The sequence below is a fragment of the Herpailurus yagouaroundi genome, unplaced genomic scaffold, assembly GCF_014898765.1.
Source record: "Herpailurus yagouaroundi ecotype Mexico unplaced genomic scaffold, PumYag 160, whole genome shotgun sequence".
Lineage (NCBI taxonomy): Eukaryota > Metazoa > Chordata > Mammalia > Carnivora > Felidae > Herpailurus > Herpailurus yagouaroundi.
This window is the reverse complement of record NW_024412401.1, coordinates 22,529,142-22,551,225: the sequence shown is the minus strand read 5'-3', so window position 1 is coordinate 22,551,225 and position 22,084 is coordinate 22,529,142. Positions and strand designations below refer to the sequence as shown.

The following is a 22,084-nucleotide window of genomic DNA, read 5'->3' as shown; positions in this document are numbered from 1 at the left end:
TCTTGATTTCAGCTAAGGACATGATCCCAGTGTTGTGGAATCGAGCCTCACATGGGGCTCTGTGCTGAGTGTGGAGCCTACTTGGGATTCTCTCTCCTCTCTCTGCCCCATTCCCCAACTAATATATTCTCTCTCTCTCTCTGTCTCTGTCTCTGTCTCTCTAAAAAACAAAAAAACTCATTGATTAATACTAGCTATGTGGCCCCACCCAACCATAGGAAGGACTGGTGCACTCCTATCAAGTGCCCAGGAGGGGAAACTGGGAATAGTTGGTGAAAAGCACTGATTACCAACACAAGGTGCATTGGATCTTATTCATTCTTACAGCTGTCCTTTGGGGGTAATATCAAGGTCTCCAATTTATATATGAGGAAACTGTAGCCCAGGGTATTAAGTGACTTGCTCAAGGTTTCATACAACACGGTCCAGGTCTTCTGACTTCAAGATGATACAAGGAGGGCCGTATCACCCAGAAGGTTGAAAGTTGAGGAGAGCCATTCATTGAGGATGCTGCACCAAAGTTTGGAATAGGGGCCCTTTTTATGCATTCACCAGGAAGCCTGATAAGCATGCAGATAATTGGTTTCACTCCAAAGATTCTCATTCTGAAGATGCGAAGTGGAGCTAGGAACAGGCCCCGGGTGATTTTGAGGTAGGTGGTCAAGAGTCACATTTTAAGAACCACTGTTATGGGAAGTCTCACCAAGTCTGGTTTAAAAATGTTCTTTCTTAATGTTAATGTTCTGCTTAAGATTCTCTCTCTTCCTCTGCCCCTCTCCTGGCTCATGCTCTCTCTTTGTCTCTCAGAAAAATAAAAGATGTTCTTTCCTTTTGAGCTCTGTAAGCTGCAGTGCTCCAATTCTTTCTATCCTAGGTTGTCCATTTTCTATCACTTTTTTCTCATCCCAGTATCCCCCACACTCCATAAGGGCTATATTGACAAAACAAAGGAACCAAGGAATAAAAGGGATTTTTATTATTTAATTTTTTTTATTCACCGTGGAACTTTAAGAATTTCTACACGGGAGTTTCTGTATTGGATACAGGAAACTTGAATGGAGAGGGAAGGTCTTTGAAACTGGGTTTACACAGTAAATTTACGTAAGTTTACAAAAATAAATTAACTAAAAATTGGGGTGGGGGCATGATGGAAATTGACCTCTGCTTATTCGTTTACTTAAAAACACTATTATTAAGCATGTAGTTTGTGCAGGTATTCGATAGTATGTTTGGTTCTTGCTGTAGTCTCTATAATGCAGTTGTGGTGACCCAGTGTATTGCTTATTGATGGACTGCTATGGTAACTGGGAAAACTCATCTGGGATAGAAGTTGACAGTGCTGGGTGCTGTGAGATGTCACATGGGGCATACATACGGTAGGTTGGCTGTTATATAATGAACAAGGTTCAAGTCAGCAGTGAGGTAAGATGTGGTTATCAGGGTGAGTAGTTGTAATTTGGGTATAGTGACCATTAGCAATAGGTCCCAGAGGAGGCCCTACCGGGCAGATCTACAAAAGGCCATATGGGAGTCTCTCACCTGGAAGGCTATACAGGTTAGGTCCCTTAAGGTTAGCTGATCCACTCTCAAACAGCTATCAGAGTTGTCCCTAGTGGAAGGAAAGAACATCATGGATAAGGCATGTCAGAAAGTACACAGTGTATGGTGCTTCCAGGAAGAACACCATACAGTTCTAATCAGAGAAGCTAATAACTTGGGAAGTGGGAGGTAGAGACAAAGAACAAGGAGCGTAAGAGATAAGTCAAAGCTCTTAATGATCAAAAGATGCTCCTTCAAGGGGCGCCTGGGTGGCTCAGTTGGTTGAGTGTCGGACTCTTGATTTCAACTCAGGTCATGATATCATGGTTCATGAGATCGAGCCTACACTGGGCTCCACGCTGATGGTGCAGGATTCTCTTTCTCTTTCATGCCCCTCTCTCCTGTGCACCACAAGGCAAAACTCTTGGTTTTCTGCTCAGGTTATGGTCTCACGGTTTGTGAGTTCGAGCCCTGTATTGGACTCTGCTCTGACAGTGCGGAACCTGCTTGGGATTCTCTCTCTCCGTCTCTCTGCAACCCCACTCCTCTCAAAATAGATAAACTTTAAAAAAAAGAAGAAGATAACCCTTTGGGACGAAATACTTGGGTGGTTGATAATTTACATGCTTTCATATAGGAACTTGTTAAAATGAGGATAATAGTGTTCTTCTGATGATTTTACATTGAAGTGCAAAATAATGAAAAAACAGGCGAAGCAAAGACAGCTTAGAAAGTATTATAAATGAGCTCCTTCTAATAGGGAGCTAAAAAATTGAAAAAGACAAATGTAAACCATATGGGACACAGACGATTAGAGGGGCATCTAGTATTTGGGAGAAGGAGGCTGTATCTGAGCTAGTCACAAGAAAGGGACTGTGTGAAGGGTCAAGACCAGCTAGAAGCAATGTGATAGATGAAGTCACTGAATTCAGAGAACCCTGTACAGGTCACCAAGACCTAATGGGAAAACAGCAAAATAATTTTGTTGTTGTTATCTTTTTTTTTTTTTTAATGTTTATTTATTTCTGAGACAGAGAGAGAGCGTGAATGGAGGAGGGGCCGAGAGAGAGGGAGACACAGAATGGGAAGCAGGCTTCAGGCTCTGAGCTGTCAGCACAGAGCCCGACACAGGGCTTGAACCCATGAACCATGAGATCATGCCTGAGCCAAAATGGGACGTTTAACCGACTAAGCCACCCAGACACCCCTATTGTTGTTATCTTATGAGTGAAGTGAGCCAAAAACAGTTGGAAGAGAGGGCCTAATTGAAACTGAACTACATCTAACCCACTCAGAGTGGCCCTGGCATCAGAGCTCCTCCTTCATGCAAATGACATCATAATGAGAAGAGCAACATTCAAATTGGGAAATGAGTAATTAGAGGCAGAGCCACCTAAGGTCTGGGAAGAAGTTTGAGAGGGATGTGGAATGCAAAGATAGGAAGTCGTGAGGGAAAGAAGGAGTTCTGTGAGAGTTAAATATATATAGAAGGGTTAACTTAATCTTACCAAAAGTTCTGCTGACCTGTTTCTTTTCCCATTGACTCTGGCCAAGTCAGTTATGGGTAATAACAAATCATGTAGTTATCTCCTCTGGTTTACTTATTGTCATCATTTCCTGTAAGAACCCAGAACCTGGGAAAAACCAGTCTCACTCTCGTCGTATCTGGGGAGAGTGGACCTGGTTTTAGAGTATCCTGTCTAATATCCTGTCTAGTATCCTAAACTAGGTATCCTGTTGCTTAGAATGATTTTCTTGTCTGTTCTGTTGCCCTGAATAGTTGGAGTAGAAAAGGGGGTCAAACCAGGTATTGAGCCTTCTGAGGTCAAAGTATCCAGTCCCTATCCCCAAAGAACCCCTCAATCTAATAGAGGAAATAGAAGTCTACTGAGAGGCCTTAGAAACAGGGTGGAAGTAAACGTCATTAATACCCTGGTTGTGGTCTTGAAATAGTGCTTCCATTTAAAGATACCAGTATACGGGTACCTGGATGACTCAGTTGGTTAAGCATCTGATCATGATCTCCTATCGCAGTTCATGGGTTTGAGCCCGTGTCAGGCTCTGTGCTGACAGCTCAGAGCCTGAAGCCTGCTTCAGATTCTGTGTCTCCCTCTCACTGCCCCTCCTCTCTGTCTCTCTGTCTCATTCTCTCTCAAAAATAAATAAACATTTTAAAAATATTAAAAAAAGAAAGATACCAGGACAGAAATAAACTCAACTGATTTTTGTCAAAAGTGCAAAAGCAATTCAATGGAGAAAGGATAGTCTTTTCCACAAACAGTGCTGGAACAATTGGACAACCATAGGCCAAAAAACAAAAAACAACAAAAACAAAAAACCCAAACCTTCAACCTAAGCCTTACACTTTAATCGAAAATTAAATCAAAATGGATCACAGACCTAAATGTAAAAACTAATATTATAAAACATTTAGGAAAAGCACAGGAGAAAGTCTTCAGGATTCAGAGCTAGGTGAAGTGTTCTTAGACTTGACACCAGAAGCACATTTCATAAAAGGAAAAGTGTCAGAAGCATAGTGCTAGTGTGGTGCTGTCATAAGGATTAACAAATAGATCCATGAAACAATAAATCACCCAGAAATAGACCCACACTGTTGTCATTTGATTTTTGACAAAGGCACCAAAACAAACCAACTGGGGAGAGGAGGTTCTTTTCAGCAAATGGTGTTGGAATAACTGAATACTCACATAAAAAATTAATTTCAATCACTACCTCGTACCATAGCAAAAATTAATTCATGATGGATCATAGATCAAAATGTAAAAATTAAAACCACAAAACTTTTAGAATATGGGGGAATATCTTCATGACATGGGAATTAGCAAAGGCTTCTCAGTTAAAAGGCATCATTTTAAAAAGGTGAGGAGTGCCTGGGTGGCTCAGTTGGTTGAGCATCCACCTCTTGGTTTCAGCTCAGGTCATGATCCCAGGGTCGTGGGATTGAGCCCCACATCAAGCTCTGCACTGGGGGTGGAGCCTGCTTAGGATTGTCTCTCCCTCCCTCTGCCCCCTCCCCAACTCATGCTCACATTCTGTCTTTCTCTCTTTCAAATAATTAAAAAATAAAATAAAAAAGGTGAATTAGACTTCATCAAAATTTAAAACTTCTCATCAAATGATACCATTAAGAAAATGAAAAGATAAGCTACAGACTGGGAGAAAATATTCACAGAACATCTATCTGGCAAAGATTATATTAAAAAATCCTATAATTGAATAATAAAAAAAAAAACCCAACTAGAAAAAAATAAATGTTAACACCCTTCTAAAAGGAGATTTATGAATGGCAGCAAGTACATGAAAAAGTGCTCAACATCATTAGTCATGAGGGAAGTGAGAATTAAAACCAAAATGAGATGCCATTACATCTCCCCAGAATGATAGAATTAGACCAACAACCATAAATGGTAGTGAAGTTGTAAAGCAACAGTATTTCTTACACATTCTCGGTAAGAGTGTAAAATGTGCAACTTCTTTGGAAAAAAGACCCAGCAATTCCATTTGTAGGTATTTACTGAAGAGAAATTAAAACATATGTCCACAAAGCACTTGCCTAAGAATACTAACAGCATTATTCATAATCGCCCCAAATTGGAAACAGTTCAGTTTTCCATCTATAGGAGAACTGATTTTTTAAAACTGTGGTATATTAATGTACAATGAAATAACTACTGAGCAATAAAAAGGGACGAGCTACTGATACATGCAACAAAATGAATAAGTATCAAAAATGTTATACTAAGCAAAAGAAGTCTTAACACAAAAGAATACATATGGCGTGTTTCCATTTATATGAAATTCTAGAACAGACAAAACTAATCTATAGTAGAAAAGTCACAACAATGGTTGCCTCTTGGGATTTGGGGTAGGAATTGACAGAAGAGTCATGAGGGAATATTCTATTTTTGATAACGGTTTGAGATTATATGCGTGAATGCACTTGTCAAGATTCTGCAGATGTGCACTGTGGCACATCTACACCGTGAAATGTTCCTCAGCTTTACAGAGGAACAAAGTACTGATGCACACAACTTGAATGAATCTCCAGGGAATTATGCAGAGTGCAAAAAAGCCAATCCCAAGAGATTAGGTATTGTATAATTCCATTTACACATATCTTTGAAGTGACACAGTTTTAGAAATGGGAGACAGATGAATGGTTGTCAGGGATTAAGAACAGGGAAGAGGAGTCAGCAGGGTGGTAGGTGTGATCATAAAAGAGTAACACGAGGGATCTTGTGTCAGAGTTTTTTGGCGTCTTGACTGTGGGAGTGGATACAGGATCCTACACAGGTGGTAAGATTGCATAGAATGTAATACAGACACAAAAATGAGTACAAGTGAAACGGGAGATCTGATTAAGGTGGTAGATTGTGCCAGTGTCACTATGCTGGCTGTGATCATAGTCTTGCACAATGTTACCACTGAGGGAAACTAGGAATGTATGCAAGAGCTGTCTCTTATTTCTTACAAGTGCATGTGGACCTACAATTATCTACAATTATCTCAATAAAACTTCAAAAAAAAATCGGGGCACCCCGGGTGGCTCGGTCGGTTAAGCGTCCAACTCTGGATTTCGGCTCAGGTTCATGGGATCGAACCCCATGGCAGGCTCTGCGCTGAGAGCATAGAGGGATTCTCTCTCTCTCTCTACCCCTGCCCCACCTGTGCTCTCTTTCCCTCAAAATAAATAAGCATTTAAAAAAAAAAGCACAAATTCTTAGAGAAATGTCTGATGCCATGTCTGGGCAGTAAATGTAAAAAATGAGTCAGGGACATCTTGACACCACATAGCAAGGAAGCTATCAAAGATGACTGAAGTTGTATCAAAATGACTGAGGAACCAAATTGAGGCCAAAGATGGCTCAATTTGAGCTTCAGTAAGAATAGTAATTTCAGACTTGAACCCTTTAAAATAGGTTTAAAGCCATGAGTTCGTACTAATGGTTTACACACACACACACACGCACACACGCACGCACACACACATGCTAGTTACCTTCAAAGAATAACAGGGAACTAGTTCTTTGTCTTGAAACCTGGAAAATAAAAGGAAAGAGGCCTTTCCTAAGTGTACAGTAAAATTGGATAACCAAATGTTAGATGAGGAGCAGCATCTCCTAATGCAATTACTTCAGCAAAGAAATGAACCCAGTGATACAGTTAGTAGAGCATCACCATTTTGTTACCTCCAATAAATTTATGTGTCTAAGCATTGGGCATTGGTGAATACGAACATCAAAAAAGAGACAGCCAGGATTGTGGATACTTTATGATAAAAAGACACAATGCCACTGGTAGGCTTGCTAAAGAGATCAAACCTGAGCCTGCTGAAGCCTCTGGATCCAGCTGCCAATATGCAGGAAATCCAGACGATGGGGTAACAAATTGAACTCTTGAGAAAGCATATAGTCAGCAAAATTCAGACTGAGAAACTGGTCAGATGGTTGAGGTTCTTCGACAGGCAACTTGTAAAAAAAAAAAAGGGGGGGGGCAGGAGGATGGATGGAGAACCTGTGGGTGGAACGAGAAGCAAACACACATCGACCTAAAAACCTGAGGACAAAACAGATTCTAGTATCTAAGGAGACATACTTAGGTGGTAAAAGCACAAAGTCCTAAGGAAGTGATTACTACAGAATCAAGAATATGTGTATCTTTGTGGGGAGGATCGCAATGGGGCACATGGGGAGGCTTCTAGAGTGGCTGACAAAATTCTGGTTTGTTTTTAACATTTTTTTTAAAGTAATCTTGAATTCACAGCCCTGAGAGCAAGAGTCACATGCTCCACTTACTGAGTGGGCCAGGCTCCCCAAAATTCTGTTTTTTGATGTAGGTTAGTAGGATGTTTGCCTTGTAAAACAATTCACTAAACTCTACATTTGCTCTGTGTAATCCATTTTGATTTACACTTTTTTTTTAAGTTTATTTATTTTGAGAGAGAGCACATTTGCACGAGAAGTAAAGGGCAGGGAGGGAGGGGGAGAGAGAGAAAGAGAGAGACAGAGAGAGAGAGAGAGAGAGAGATTGATTGATTGATTCCTAAGCAGCTCCATGCTGTCAATGCAGGGACCATACTCACAAACCATGAGATCATGACCTGAGAGGAAACCAAGAGTCAGAAGCTTAACCAAGTGAGCCATGCAGGCACCCATTGATTTACATTTTAAAAAGGCTGTGATAGAACAGTTCTCAGATGGCTGTGGGGTGCCAGAGGAGCCACTAAATGTCTGAGGAGAAAGGATGAAGAAAGGCCCTCTGAACAAGGTGGTGTTGGGAGAGTAGCATAGATGGGACAAATGTCAGTGGTGAGGCTCGAGAAATAGATAAGCTCATGACCTGTCATCTGTACTAGGTTTTATCCTGGAAGCCATGGGGAGCCATTGAGGAATTCTAAGCTGACAAGTGGCATGACCAGGTTTATATTTTAAAAAGATTCCATTGGTGGCTGAATGTGAAGTGGATTGAATGGAGGAGGCAGAGCTGGTTCCAGGGAGACCAGTTGAGAATCACCTGTGGTAATCCAAACTAAAGATGATGAAGCCAGAAACAACATGGTGACAGAAAGTGGAGAGAGGAAAGGACTGATTTGAGAGTGCTAAAGGAGGTGGAAATACTAGACTCGAGAGACTATCTGGGACAGAAGTAGAGAAAAGAAATCAGTTACCAACAGGAGCAGTGGAAGATGATGGTGCCATTAATTGGGACATGGAATAAAGTGGTAGAACAGGGGTGGAGAGATGATAATCTATACTATTTTTTAAATTGAGATAGTTTGCATACAATAAAATGCACAAAACAGAAGCATACAATGCAGTGAGTTTTTTCAGATGTCTGCACCCATGTGACTCACGTACCAGTGAAGATGTAAATATTTCCTTCACTCCTGAAGTTTCTTTGTGACCCCTTCAAGCACTGTTCTGATTTTTTTTTTAAGTTTATTTTTATTTTGTAGGGGGGGGTGGGGAGGGAGAGAATCCCAAGCAGGCTCCACTCTGTCAATGCAGAGCTTGAGGCAGTGCTCAGTCTCATGAACCGTGAGATTATGACCTGAGGTGATCAAGAGGCAGCTGGTCAACCAACTGAGCCACCCAGGCACCCCAAGCACTGTTCTGATTTTTATCACTATAGATTATTTTGGCTGTTTTTGAACTTTACCTGTGTGGAATCATACAATACGTTGTCTTTTGTGACTGGTTTCTTTTGCTTAACATATTTTTGTGGCTCACCTGTCTATTGTATATGTCAGTAATTCATCTCCTTACCTGCTGAATAGTATTGCGTTGCATGAATACACCACAATTTGTTTATCTACTCTTCCGGTGGTGGTCATTTGGGTTGTTTCCAGTTTTTGTTTGGTTATTTTACTATTATGAATAAAGCCTCTGTAAACATTCTGATATAAGTCTTTTCATAGGTGTACATTTTCATTTATCTCCAGTAAATATCTAGGTCATAGCATAGGTGTATGTTTAATGACAGAAGAGACTACTAGCTTTCTAAAGTGATTATAGTATTTTATGCTCCTACCACAATGTGTGAGAGTTCTGGTTGCTTCACATCTTGGTGCTTTGATGCCTTTAGGGTTTTCAGTTTCAGCCAATGTAGTGAGTGTAACACACACATCTCTGTCATTATGGTTTTAATATAAATCAAGTAATGAATACTAATGATGTTGAACAGCTCTTCTTGAACTTTTTGGCCATTAGTTTTTCTTTTGTGAAGTTTCTGTTCAAATCTTTGCCTGTTTTTTGTTGGATTGTTGTTGTTGTTGTTGTTGTCGAGCTGTAGGATTTCTTGATCTTTTCTGGATGCAAGCCCTTTGTCCTATACATGCACTGCAAATATTCTCTCCTGTTCTTTCATTTGTCTTTTCATTTTTTTTTCATTTCTTAACTTTTTTTTCTTTTTTTTTTTTTGAGAGAATGTGTGCACGTTCACGGATGGGGGAGGGCGGCACGGAGAGAGAGAATCCCAAGCAGGATCTGCACTGTCAGTGCAGAGCCTGACACTGGGCTTGATCCCATGAACTGAGAATCACAACCTTAGTTGGACACTCAACTGACTGAGCCACCCTGGTGCCCCAGTCTTTTCATTTTCTTAATAATGCCTTTTGAAATTCTTTTTTTTTTTTAACGTTTATTTATTTTTATTTTATTATTATTATTTTTTTTTAACGTTTACTTATTTTTGGGACAGAGAGAGACAGAGCATGAACGGGCGAGGGGCAGAGAGAGAGGGAGACACAGAATCGGAAACAGGCTCCAGGCTCTGAGCCATCAGCCCAGAGCCCGACGCGGGGCTCGAACTCACGGACCGTGAGATCATGACCTGGCTGAAGTCGGACGCTTAACCGACTGCGCCACCCAGGCGCCCCTAACGTTTATTTATTTTTGAGACAGAGAGAGACAGAGCATGAACAGGGGAGGGTCAGAGAGAGAGGGAGACACAGAATCCGAAACAGGCTCCAGGCTCTGAGCGGCCAGCACAGAGCCCGACGCGGGGCTCGAACTCATGGACCGTGAGATCATGACCTGAGCTGAAGTCGGATGCTTAACCGACTGAGCCACCCAGGCGCCCCAATAATGCCTTTTGATGAGCAGAAAATTTTAATTTTGAGATAAATTTTAATTTATTGATTTTTGTCTTTTTATGATTAGTACCTTTTGTGCTCTCAGAAATCTTTGCCTATCCCAAGGTTGCATATTTTCTTATGTTTTCTTCTAGAAGCTTTATAGATTTGTTTTTTGTGCTGAGGTCTAAAATCAGTCTTAAATTTTTGTATATGGTATGTGTCAAAAGTTCATTTTTTTCATATGTAGGTCAAGTTTCCCAACACCAGTTGATGAAGACTTTTGTTTATCCATTGAATTGCATTGATATTTTGTCAAAAGTTAGTTGCTCAGTACACATATTTGTTCTGAACTCTATTTTCCTCATGCCCATACCACACTGTCTTGTGGCTGATGTGTTGAGGGGGTCTAGATTATGTTGTCTTTTTGTTTTTGTTGAGTGTTAAATTGTATTCTAACAGTTCAGTTACTGGCAGAACCCTTTGATCCTATCAGGCTTGCTTTTATTCTTCCAATTTGAGTATGTCCCTGTGGTATGTACTTTCTGGGTCTCGGTGTGAGACTCCATATTCTGGACTGGACTTGCATTGGCTCCCAGCTCTGTGTAATCTCTAGTACCCCCATTTACCCTGTAGCAGGTGATCTCTACTTGCCCTGTGCTTGTGCAGTCCAGCCTTGAGCCAAGAAACTGCCCACCCACCTCACTCTGCCTCACAGATTCCAGGCACTCAAGCATCACAGAACTCAGATCTTCCTGCTCAGTGAGACTGCCACTCTGCTTGGGTATCGTCTCTCTACCCACTATGAGAAGGTGCCCTGAGTGAAAGCTAGAACAGTCACACGCTCCCCTCCTGTGTTTCCCTTCTCTCCAAGATTACAGCCCAGCACAGCTTGCTGTTCAGTGCCTGAAAGCATATATTCAGAGCAACTTTATAGTTTTTTTTTTTTTAAGTTTATTTATTTATTTTGGGAGAGAGAGTTGGGGGGAGGGGCAGAGATGGAGAGAGAGGATCCCAAGCAGTCTCCACACTCAGCATGGAGCCTGACACAGGGCTTGATCTCATGACTTTGAGATCATGACCTGAGCCAAATTCAAGAGTCAGGTGTTTAATCAACTGAGCCACCCAGGTGCCCCCAGAGCAAGTTTATAGTTTTTCATGGCAGGAGGGAGAATCTAGTTCCAGTTATTTTGTCATGGCCAGAAGTGGAAGTTGAGGTTCTGGTTTGGATACAATGCTGAATTTTTAGTATCTGTGGAACATACAGATAGAAATGCTCAGCAGGCAATTGGGTACCCATGTATGGAAGGCCTGAGAGAAACTACTGGGGCTAGAGATTCAGATTTTGTAGTTGAAGCCAAGGGATATGATCACCTAGCTATACGTACTTTCTTACAATAGTTAGAGAAGGAGGGAAGACCAATTTCCTGGGGGTGCCTGGGTGGCTCAGTCTTAGCTTAAAGCATTTGGCTTCGGCTCAGGTCATGATCTCATGGTTCATGAGTCAAGCCCCACATTGGGCTCTCTGCTGTCAGCTTGGAGCCTGCTTCAGATCCTCTGTCCCTTCTCTCTCTACCCCTCCCCTTCTAGTTCTCTCTCTCACTCTTGCTCTCTTGAAATGAATAAATTAAAAAAAAAACAAAAACAAAAACACTTTTGTCTTAAAAAGCCTAAGAGGTATGGCTAAAGAAGGAGGTGAGGAACAGGACATGGGTGTCACAGAGACGCATTCACACTGTGAATAAAGCAGTGTTCATTTGAGAGAGTGACAGCTATCAGGAGCCCAGTCTTTGCTCTGTAATGCTTACCAGTCCAGAGCCCAGCTTTTCTCCATTGCTGCTGAGGACTTAGTAAAGTGTCACTGGGTGATCGTTATAGAAAAACCTACCTACCCAGGCCCTCATACCAATCTGTAAAGGTAAAGTCACACCTGGCACAATGACGCTCAGAAATCTTGCAGACATAATCACACATTTGTGCTTCTAGCCTTCCTGGGCCTAGACAGGTGACAGGTATGATCATCATTTTCATAAAATGGGGAGGAAAACCAAGGCCCTGAAGAGGTTAACAACTGGATTACAGTTGGCTGTGAAGTCTGCCCTATTTCCAGTTTGAGTTTCTAGTTGTCTAGAGCCTTTATAGGGTTTCAGACTTGGAAGTTGCTCTAGGTCATCTAACACAGTCCTCTTGTTTTTTAGGTGGGGAAATTGACACTCATAAATGAGAGGGCTTTAGCTAGGTATAAATGACAGAAATTCAATGAAGCCAACTTAACCAAAAAGGAGAATTTATCACAAGAGCACAGAGCTAGCTGATGGAATTCAAAAGGCAAGGATAAAGCTGAGCCTTAAGCATAGGCTGGAGCCGTGACCTGGAGTGCCATAGAGGAACTGGCATGGTTTCTGCCCTTTTCTCTGCTCATTTCTTTGTCTCCAATTCGTTCTTCTCTCAATATAGACTAGCTTCTTCTGCCCTTCCTCCCCCACTCCCCGCCCCAAAGAAAATGGTCATTAGCAACTCTTCCTGAGTTTATGGCTCAGGAAAGAAGCCTTTCATTGTTCTCCATTCAGGAAAGAAGTCAACCTGATTCTAGAATTGCAAATCCTATTCCAGTGGAGATTTCAGTGGTCCAGTTGGAGCCATCCAGCATCCCAGCTATATGCTGCTAAGGGCCTGGGGAGTAGTGTTCCACAGACAGAGCTACCAGGGAGCTCTGCATCTCTAAACATGTGGGGTAAATTGTTGGTGGGGCAGAAAGCAAGGGCGCAGATGGCTGGGCAGTCAGCATGGTAGGTGTTTAGGACACAGGGTTGCATCAGTAACCAGCCACAGAGCCAGGACCAAAACTCACAGCCTGACCCAGCATCAGTCTTTCCTGAGGCTGCCTCACATGGGAGTACAGTGTAATTATGTGATCTGGTAATGAAGAGAGGCAGACAGACGGACACTCACTGCCTCAGTTCTCATTCCTCTTGCTGTGAAGAAATAGAGGTCCCTTCCCTGGGAGTCTGGGAAGTCCAGAGCTCTAGGACTGAAACAGTGAAAGGTGGGTTCCCTTCTGTATTAGTCCAAAACCTTGTTACAAGTCATAGAAACCCAAATCAAACTAACTTGAGCAAAAAAGGTAATTTATTAGAAGGCCATTGAGGTACCTCCTAGAAGTGAGGAAAGAACTGCATATTCCAGAGCAGCTTCAGGAGTGTGGAGTCAGTACCACCAGGACACATATACATGTGATCGCTTTTTTTCTTTCTTTCTCAATTTTCATCTTTCATCTCCTCATCTCTGCCTGGCTCTGGTACCCACAAGGTTCTTTCCACAAGTGGGGAAAATGGCTGAACAGCAGTTTGGGGGTTATATCCTTACAGTTTCTGACCAAGAGGAAAGAGAGTCTTGCCTGCTGATTCCAGGTGGAACAATCCCAGAGGAGGATTCTGATTGAGGGGATGGAGCTCTATGATTGGCTGGGCCCTGTTCTCTTGCACACCCTTGGGGTCACGAGAAGGCAGGGAATATTTTAAGAAGAGGAACTGGGGGCACCTGGGTGGCTCAGTCGGTTAAGCGGCCGACTTCGGCTCAGGTCATGATCTCGCAGCCCGTGATTTCGAGCCCCGCGTCGGGCTCTGTGCTGACAGCTCAGAGCCTGGAGCCTGTTTCAGATTCTGTGTCTCCCTCTCTCTGACCCTCCCCCATTCATGCTCTGTCTCTCCCTGTCTCAAAAATAAATAAATGTTAAAAAAAAAAAAAAAAAGAAGAACTTGTAAGAGGGGTCAACAAAAACCTCTTTGGTTTTGTGTTTGCTCCCAGGTGACCATGGAGGCCGGTGGTCTCCCCTTGGAGCTGTGGCGCATGATCTTAGCCTATCTGCACCTTCCCGACCTGGGCCGTTGCAGCCTGGTGTGCAGAGCCTGGTATGACCTGATCCTCAGTCTCGACAGCACCCGCTGGCGGCAGCTGTGTCTGGGATGCACCGAATGCCGCCACCCAAACTGGCCCAACCAGCCCGATGTGGAGCCTGAGTCTTGGAGGGAGGCCTTCAAGCAACATTACCTTGCCTCTAAGACATGGACCAAGAATGCCCTGGACTTGGAGTCCTCTGTCTGCTTTTCTCTATTTCGCCGGAGGAGGGAACGCCGTACCCTGAGTGTTGGGCCAGGCCATGAGTTTGACAGCCTGGGCAGTGCCTTGGCCATGGCTAGCCTGTATGACCGAATTGTGCTATTCCCAGGTGTGTATGAAGAGCAAGGTGAAATCATCCTGAAGGTACCCGTGGAGATCGTAGGCCACGGGAAGTTGGGTGAAGTGGCCCTGCTAGCCAGCATTGATCAGCACTGCTCCACCACACGCCTGTGCAACCTTGTCTTCATGCCGGCCTGGTTCTCCCCTTTCATGTTTAAGGTGGGTGTCCATATCCAGATAGGTGGCCTCTCCGGTCCTGGCCCTGGGCTTTGGCCTCTTTTTAGTGGGTGTGCAACCCCTTTTTGTTGGAATTAAGAGTTTTGTCGTTATTCCTGTAACATGCTCCTCTGCACCAGTTAAGAAATGGGCACAGTAACAATCAACATTCTGCTTTATTCCTGGCAAAACTGTATTAAAAAATAAGCCAAGGACTCAGAACCCAAACTGCTTTGTACTCCTCTTCCCCACTGGACACACTTGAACCACAGGGGAGTAGCTAGGTGGGAAAGCCAGGTCTGGGAGTATGCCACATGGTCGCAGGAAGCAGAGAACAACACTTCATGCTCAGAGATAGGCAAAGCCAGGGGAGGCTATGCAGGACCAATGACCTTTAGCATGTCAGCCCCACCCTGTGAAGGAGGATCAAGGAAGGTCAGGCTTTCACCAAGAGTGACTTGAGAGAGGCTCAGGAAATACCAGCCCAACACATATCCTCTGGTAACACAGAGCACACAGTCTGTATTCAAAGCAACGTATGTATTGACGCGTTGGTAGGTCCTGGCAGAGTGGTTTACAGCTTTACCTTGCATAGAAACATTGTAATATGTAAACTTTGTACCTAATCAATAATAATTATGTTGCCACTATTCTACCAGTAACAACAAATTGTCCCTCAAGTTTGTAATGATCGCTATACTACCAGTCGTTTATGGTGCACTGACTGTGTGCCTGGCGTATGCTTTACAGCCATTGGTAAGATGTGTAGTGTCATCCGGTTTTATAGATGAGCAAACTGAGGCTCAGCAAGATTAAGTGACATAGTAAGAGACAGAGCTAGGATCCAAAGCCTATATTGATAATATAGGTGACTTTGCATCGGTGACTTCATTTGATCCCCACAACAAACATTCGTGGTAGGTAGTACACGTGGGATCCCCATTTTGCAGGTGAGGGGCACTAAAAAGCTCAGAGATGCTGCTAAGTAACTTTCTCAAATGCATAATTAGTGAAGTTAGAACTGAAATCCAGAACTCAAATTGTAAGCCCCTTTGAAGTTACATTGTGTTGGATTCCTTGGAAACCTAAAAGCCTACTTTTTAGGCCTAGATTGTTTCAGAAGGACTGATGAACGATTCCTATGTGGGTCTGTAGACCCAGAAGAAAGTTTGATTCCAGACCTTCGATGTTTCCATTTACTCTGAGGGTAAAATGTTGGTTTCAGCCTCTCCTTCCCCCTTAGAAGTGCAGCTGCAGACCCTCATAGGGTGGGGGCCTGGCCTTAACACTTCTCTGTAGCCCAGCCTACCATCTGGCTTAATGCTTGGCATGTATCAGTGCTCCATTCGTGATTGTCTTTTAACTGAAAACAGGACAGGGGCTAGGATGACCTTGCCTGAAAAATGCAAAGGCCAGAGTGATTTCACAGCAGTTTTCAGTGACTTCTGAGGAGAACCCTAACAACAGCTGTGCATCTCCAGAGAGCTGGTGTTCATCTACAGAGAGGACCAAGTAAAAGAAAATAGACTTAAATCGCAGCTAGAAAAAATTAACTTAGCCATAAGGAAGAATTTACAGAGGTTAAGGCAAGTAAGGTCCAGGCCAGGCTCTCAAGGGTGGTCACTGCTAGAGAATGTAGAAACTGTTCATGGGGTGGATGTGTCTGGATCACTCAGTGGAATCATGGAGCATTCCCTCATTTTACAGTTCAAATCCATCTGGTGGCATTTAGCATGAAATCCAGAAACAGTTACTTTTCAGGAATACAGAGTGGCTGGGCTTCTCAGTCAGGCCTGGGAGCTGAGGGGCTCAGGGGAGTGGTGCTGTGGGGTTCAGCACTTCCCTCCCCGAGAGGAGTCTCTGTCCTTTGTGTCCCTGACCCCAGGTAATGATAGCTAATTTTTATTAGGTGCCAACTTTGTATCTGGCTCTCCGCCTTTTGCTTCGTTAGCTGGTAAGCCCCCTATTGCAGACAAAGAAACTGAGCCTCAGAGAGGTGAAGTCCTATCCAAGGTAACATACTTGAAAGAGGCAGAGATGGGAGTGCCCCATGCAGTCAGACTCCAGAGCCCATCTTAACCACTGCTCAGTGCTGCCCAGCTGTGGCAGCATACCTCACCCCCCTCTTTAGGGACGTAGCCTGCTGTCCTTTGCTGTACTCCCTGCTATGTTCCAGTTGCCAGACAGGCTGGATTCTTTCCCAGTACCTGTGGCTGGGCATCCCGTACTGCCTGCCCCAGCCCAGGCAGGGCTCAGCCCCTCCTGGCCTGTCTTCTGTTAGCCCTCAGGGTTCTGCCTGGCTCTGTCCTAAGTTCAGACACCAAGCTGATGCTCTGTGGGGTGCTGCAGGGCTGAGAGAAGATGGTGAATGGAAAGTGGGCTGAAGGGTCGAGACCTAGCACAGCACCTCGTGACCTCACACTTCCTTCACATAACCGAGATACCACTTTAGGATTCCCTCCCCCTTCAGGGGTCACAGTAGTCATGCTCAAATCCCAACCAGTTCTTGTGTTTCTCACAGTTCAAAGCTGTCCCTGTTATTCCGTATCATCTCCATAGTGACATTCCTTCTCCTGGTTACCATTGATCCATTTCACACAGCATCCTTCTGAGCATTCAGCTTCTTCCCTCTTCCCCATCCTTACCCCTCAAAGTTTATGTTCTCACTAAGCATTTCTTGAGTATTGGGAGAATTTACTTCATATTTGAGGTCTTTAGGAAGGGCCCTGCTGCACGGCGTGAACTTTTTCCTGCCATTATCCGTTTCTACTTTCATCCCTTGGGATTAGAAGGAGGGAAAGGCAGGCAACTCCAAATTTTCACCGCTCTGATGCAGTGCAGCTTCCTGTCCGGGGGCCTGACACATGCCCTGGGCGGGGGGTTGTGGGGGGGGAGGATAGGATCAGCAGGACAAATGGCCTCTCCGTGCTCCACCCTCCTTAAAGAGCAGTTAGAGTACTGCCTAACAAAGTAATTCTCATCCCTGTTTTATCCACTCTCTCTTTCTTATTCCTCAGACAACATCGGGTCATGTCCAATTTGACAACTGCAACTTTGAGAATGGGCATATCCAGGTCCATGGCCCAGGCACCTGCCAAGTGAAGTTTTGCACCTTCAAAAACACCCATGTTTTCCTGCACAATGTGCCCCTGTGTGTCCTGGAAAACTGTGAATTTGTGGGCAGTGAAAACAACTCTGTGACTGTGGAGGGCCACCCATCTGCAGACAAGAACTGGGCCTACAAGTATCTACTAGGGCTTATCAAGTCCTCCCCCAGTGTGCTACCCACGGAGGATTCTGACTCTTTAATGTCCCTGGACCTGGAGAGCAGGGACCAGGCTTGGAGCCCAAGGACCTGTGACATTGTCATTGAAGGCAGCCAAAGCCCTACCAGCCCAGCTTCTACCTCCCCAAAGCCAGGCTCCAAGGCTGGCTCACAGGAGGCAGAGGTGGGCAGTGATGGGGAAAGGGTGGCCCAGACCCCAGACAGCAGCGATGGAGGCCTGAGTCCTAGTGGTGAGGATGAGGATGAGGACCAGCTCACATACAGACTGTCCTACCAAGTGCAAGGCCCACGCCCCGTACTGGGGGGCTCCTTTCTAGGCCCACCACTTCCAGGAGCATCCATTCAGCTGCCCAGTTGCCTAGTGCTGAACTCCCTGCAGCAGGAGCTGCAGAAGGACAAGGAGGCCATGGCACTGGCCAGCTCCGTGCAGGGCTGCCTCATCCGCAAGTGCCTCTTCCGGGACGGAAAGGGAGGCGTCTTCGTTTGCTCCTATGGCCGAGCCAAGATGGAAGGAAACATCTTCCGGAACCTGACTTATGCAGTGCGGTGTATACATAACAGCAAGGTGCTGTCATAAGGCTCACTCTGCAAATTCATGAGGCCTTCCTGGGTCACTGGGAACATGATTTTGATTGATGAGATAGGCTCCTGTGGCTATACATAGGAAGGCTATTTTTTTAAAGCATCTTTATACAAGCTTCTAACATACCCTTATCTTATGTTCCATCATCTGGTTTGGATAGAGCAGAAACTATTGTTCCCATTTTACAGAAGAGGAAACAGGGCCCAGAGGGGGAATGTGACTTATTCAGGGTCACACAGCAAGTTAGTGGCAGAACTGAGACTAGAACCCAGGTCTTCCAACTCCTTTTGCTATGTCATGCTGCTTTCAACCATGTCCCCCTAGTCCTAGAAGAAGGAACAAGGGCTCTTTAGCTGGATGAGAGAAAATTGAGGGACATATGATTACTGGCTTTGATCCAAACCAGAGAAGGCTCCCCAGAAGAGGTGTCTAAGCTGTAGGACGAGTAGTGGACAGCCAAGCAAAATAGCGTGCATGTGGTGAAAAGGGGGTACAGAGTGAGGGCATTCTAGGCAGCCAGAACATTCTGCACTGGGGCCTGGGTGTGGGGCTGAATTCAACAGTGTTCTGGGGAGGGAGGAGTGGTTGGAAATGAGGCAGGGGAGACGAGCAGAAGCCACCTTGCCCAGGGCCTGAAAAGCCCCTATGAGATATTTGGACTTTATGCTAAGTCCATCCTGCCCCTGATACAGTCATCACCCTGCAGGCTCTTCAGGGTGCCGCAGGACAGTCTACAGATCCTGCAAGCCACTGAGCACAGGAACAGCCTCTCAGAGGAAAGACATGGCCTTTTGGAAGAAAGCATGGCCTAGCTCCTGAGTTTGAATCTTGCCTCTCCTCTGATCCACCATGAGCATTACTGTCCTCTTCTGTAAAATGGAAACAAGCTTCCCTGACTTGCCTCTCTCACTGGGGTTTGTGAGGATCCGGTACCTTAATATTGCCAAAGCACCTAGTAAGCTGAGGGGCACTGCACATGTGTCACATGGGAGTCTTGCAGATCTCTGCAGCCCTCTAGAACAGTTAGCAGCAATCACATTTAATTGCATTTTGCCCAGTCCACTTCCAAAGAGGATTTTAGATGATGTCACCAGGAAAGCACAATATCAGCCTATAGAAAATAAGAGATAATGGTCAGATAAAAAGGGTGGGTGATAGTTTTCTCTCAGGTACCGCGATGATAGGATCTGGTCCGAGCCCTCCAGGAGGGTCTCCCCCGACCCTCCCACCTAGTATACTTACCAGGGGTATGGCTTCTGAGTCAAATTCTGGCTCTGCCCCTTATTAGCTATGTGTCCTTTGGACTAATGATACTATACCTGTCTCCAAGGTACAGTAAGGATGAACTAAGGTCATATATATAAAGTGCTTAGTAGTATGTCTGGCACATAGCAAGTGCTCAACAAATGTTTTTTGTTTATTTTTTTAAAGTCCGGTGTGAGAGATGCTATGATGGAGGTACCATGGGTGGCATAGGTGCCCAGCCTCAGGGAAAGGTCTCTTGGAGAAGCAGTGCCCAGGCTGAGCTTCCCAGGAGGAGTAGGAGTTGGCAAGGGGAGGCTATGAGACCGTGGAGGTGTGTGTGTGAAGGCCCAGATGTGAGAAAGGACACCACGCATTTAGGGAGTTACAAGTAACTCAGACGGCCAGAGGTTCAGGGGAGGCTGTGAGATAAGGGAGTCAGCTAGCTGAGGCACAGAGGTCTTGCCATAGAGATTGGAGTTTGCCATGAGGCAATCGGAACTCGCCGACAGATTTTAAGCAGAAAACTATGGTCAGATCTGTATGTGAAGAGCTCATGCTGTCAGCTTTCTGGAGAATGGAATGGAGGGGAACTAGGCAAGAGGCAAGATCAATGAGGGGCAGTGGAGAATTGTGATTCAGAAACTGGAGGGGACAGGGCAGTCTGGAGAGGTAGGAAGGAGGGCTTTAGGAGGGAGTAGTCAAAGCCCTGAGGCCTAGATTTCTGGCCTGAGTGGCTGAGACAATAGCAGGAACATGGGAGATTAGGACATGGAGAGAGATGCTGAGTTCAGTTCCGGGCATGCTGAGTTTGGAGCATTTCTGACATCTAGCAGAGGTGCTGTCTGGTTTCCTGGGTCTGGAGCTTTGGAGAGATGCACCCTGCCATGCAGACTTGGGAGCAGGTGGTAGCTGAGAGTCATCGAAAAGGAGAAATGAAAAGTTACACAGCCTTACTTGGAGCCCTTTTGAACTGTTGCTTCCAGAGGCTTTGGGAAGAAAATGTGCAGCCTGTAGTTCCTTGTGAGTCTCTAACAAGGAACCTGAGAAACTGATATTCCTGATTTTTGACTTAAAAAAAAAAAAAAATCCATGGTTTCTCCTGAGTACCCAGCATCAGGTACAATTATATGCTAAGTGGCGTTCATACAAGCAGGAGCTGTGGGCGTGCAGGGAGTGCAGGACCTGCTGAGCTAGTCCCATGCCTAGAAGCAAAGCCTTGATCCAGTGGCCAGAGGGCAGCCACCCTTCCCTGCCTTCTAGAACATCTCCAGGAGAGTAAGGCTGGCAGAAAGCCCAGTTGCTTGGGACTCCACAAAGAAACCTGTGATGTTTTTCTTGCTGTTTTGTGTATCTTACCATTTTTAGTTGAAAGTCAAGTATCTGGGAAAGTAGAAATTGAGGTCAATCACATTTATGTGTGGAAATGGGCACACCTCTTCTCATGCTAGGCATTTAGAGGGCCAGGTTTGGGGTCAGTCTAGTCAGGATTAAGCTAGTTCAGGTTTTGTTGTTATGATTATCCTCAGCATTTTGCATGTTCTTCTTTACTGTGTGCTGGTTCTTTCCTCTGCTTTTAGGGTCTTCTCTTTGTTTCTCAGGGGGTTGGGGGGACTGTCTCCATGGTCTCACCCCTCCCAGCAGATTGTGGTCACTTGTGGCTCTGGGCTGGTGGGAGGTTTTCTCCTGTGTCCCAGTTTGTCCTTAGTCTTAGGCAGGTGCTGTGTCTATGGGTCTTAGAAGTAGGCACTTTCCAATGGTCCTGCCTCACCCCCAGCATTAGGGAGGTTCTAAATATCTGGGCCCAAGATGGGGTTTTCTCTTTCCCTTCCATGACAGGGTTTGCTGCCCTTCCCCCCACTGCTGAAGACTTGTTCTACCCGGAAGTTGGAGAGAAAATTCAAAGAGGGGCTTAGTACTTTCCTACAGTAGTAGCTCTCTTCTTTTCCCCCACGCCTCCGCCATGTGGGAGGCTATCTGTCCTCAGCCTCTTGTCCTGTCCCCCGGTCTCTCCTTGTGAGCATCTCACAAGGTCTCTGGAGAAGTGGATATACCTACTCCCAGGGCTTCTGCACTCTCACACTGGTTCACACTTGGCCTTCAACAATGCACTGAACCCTGTAGCTGAATCCTTACCGGTTCATGTGGCTCCATATGCAGCTGTGCAGGCAAGTGCTCCCATCTTGTCTCCTGGGAGGTGCCTGTTTTCCTTGGATTTCAGGCTTGTTGGCCGCCCTGCAACCTCAGTTTTCTGACACGTTCAAGAAAGGCTGTATTTTTGTGCATTATCTGATTCTGTTCTTGTAAGTGGGGGAGCAGTGACTGCTCTGGTCAGCGTTCTCTGTCCTAAACAGCTTCCCTTTGAAACTGGACTTCCATTGTACCTTACCCTCCTAGACTTTTATTTTATTTTATTTTATTTTATTTTATTTTATTTTATTTTATT

General features: G+C 44.8%; 1 protein-coding gene across 2 annotated transcripts in view; it reads left to right on the top strand.

Moving 5' to 3' along the window:
- FBXO10 (F-box protein 10) overlaps nt 1–22,084 on the top strand; it is a 55,230-nt gene that overhangs the window by 14,681 nt on the left and 18,465 nt on the right. For both annotated transcript variants that reach the window (XM_040481714.1, XM_040481713.1), the window contains 2 exons: nt 13,940–14,530; nt 17,545–18,378. In XM_040481714.1, the coding sequence (XP_040337648.1) occupies nt 13,946–14,530; nt 17,545–18,378 (1,419 nt within the window). In that variant the 5' untranslated portion in view covers nt 13,940–13,945. The remainder of the gene's footprint in view (nt 1–13,939; nt 14,531–17,544; nt 18,379–22,084) is intronic.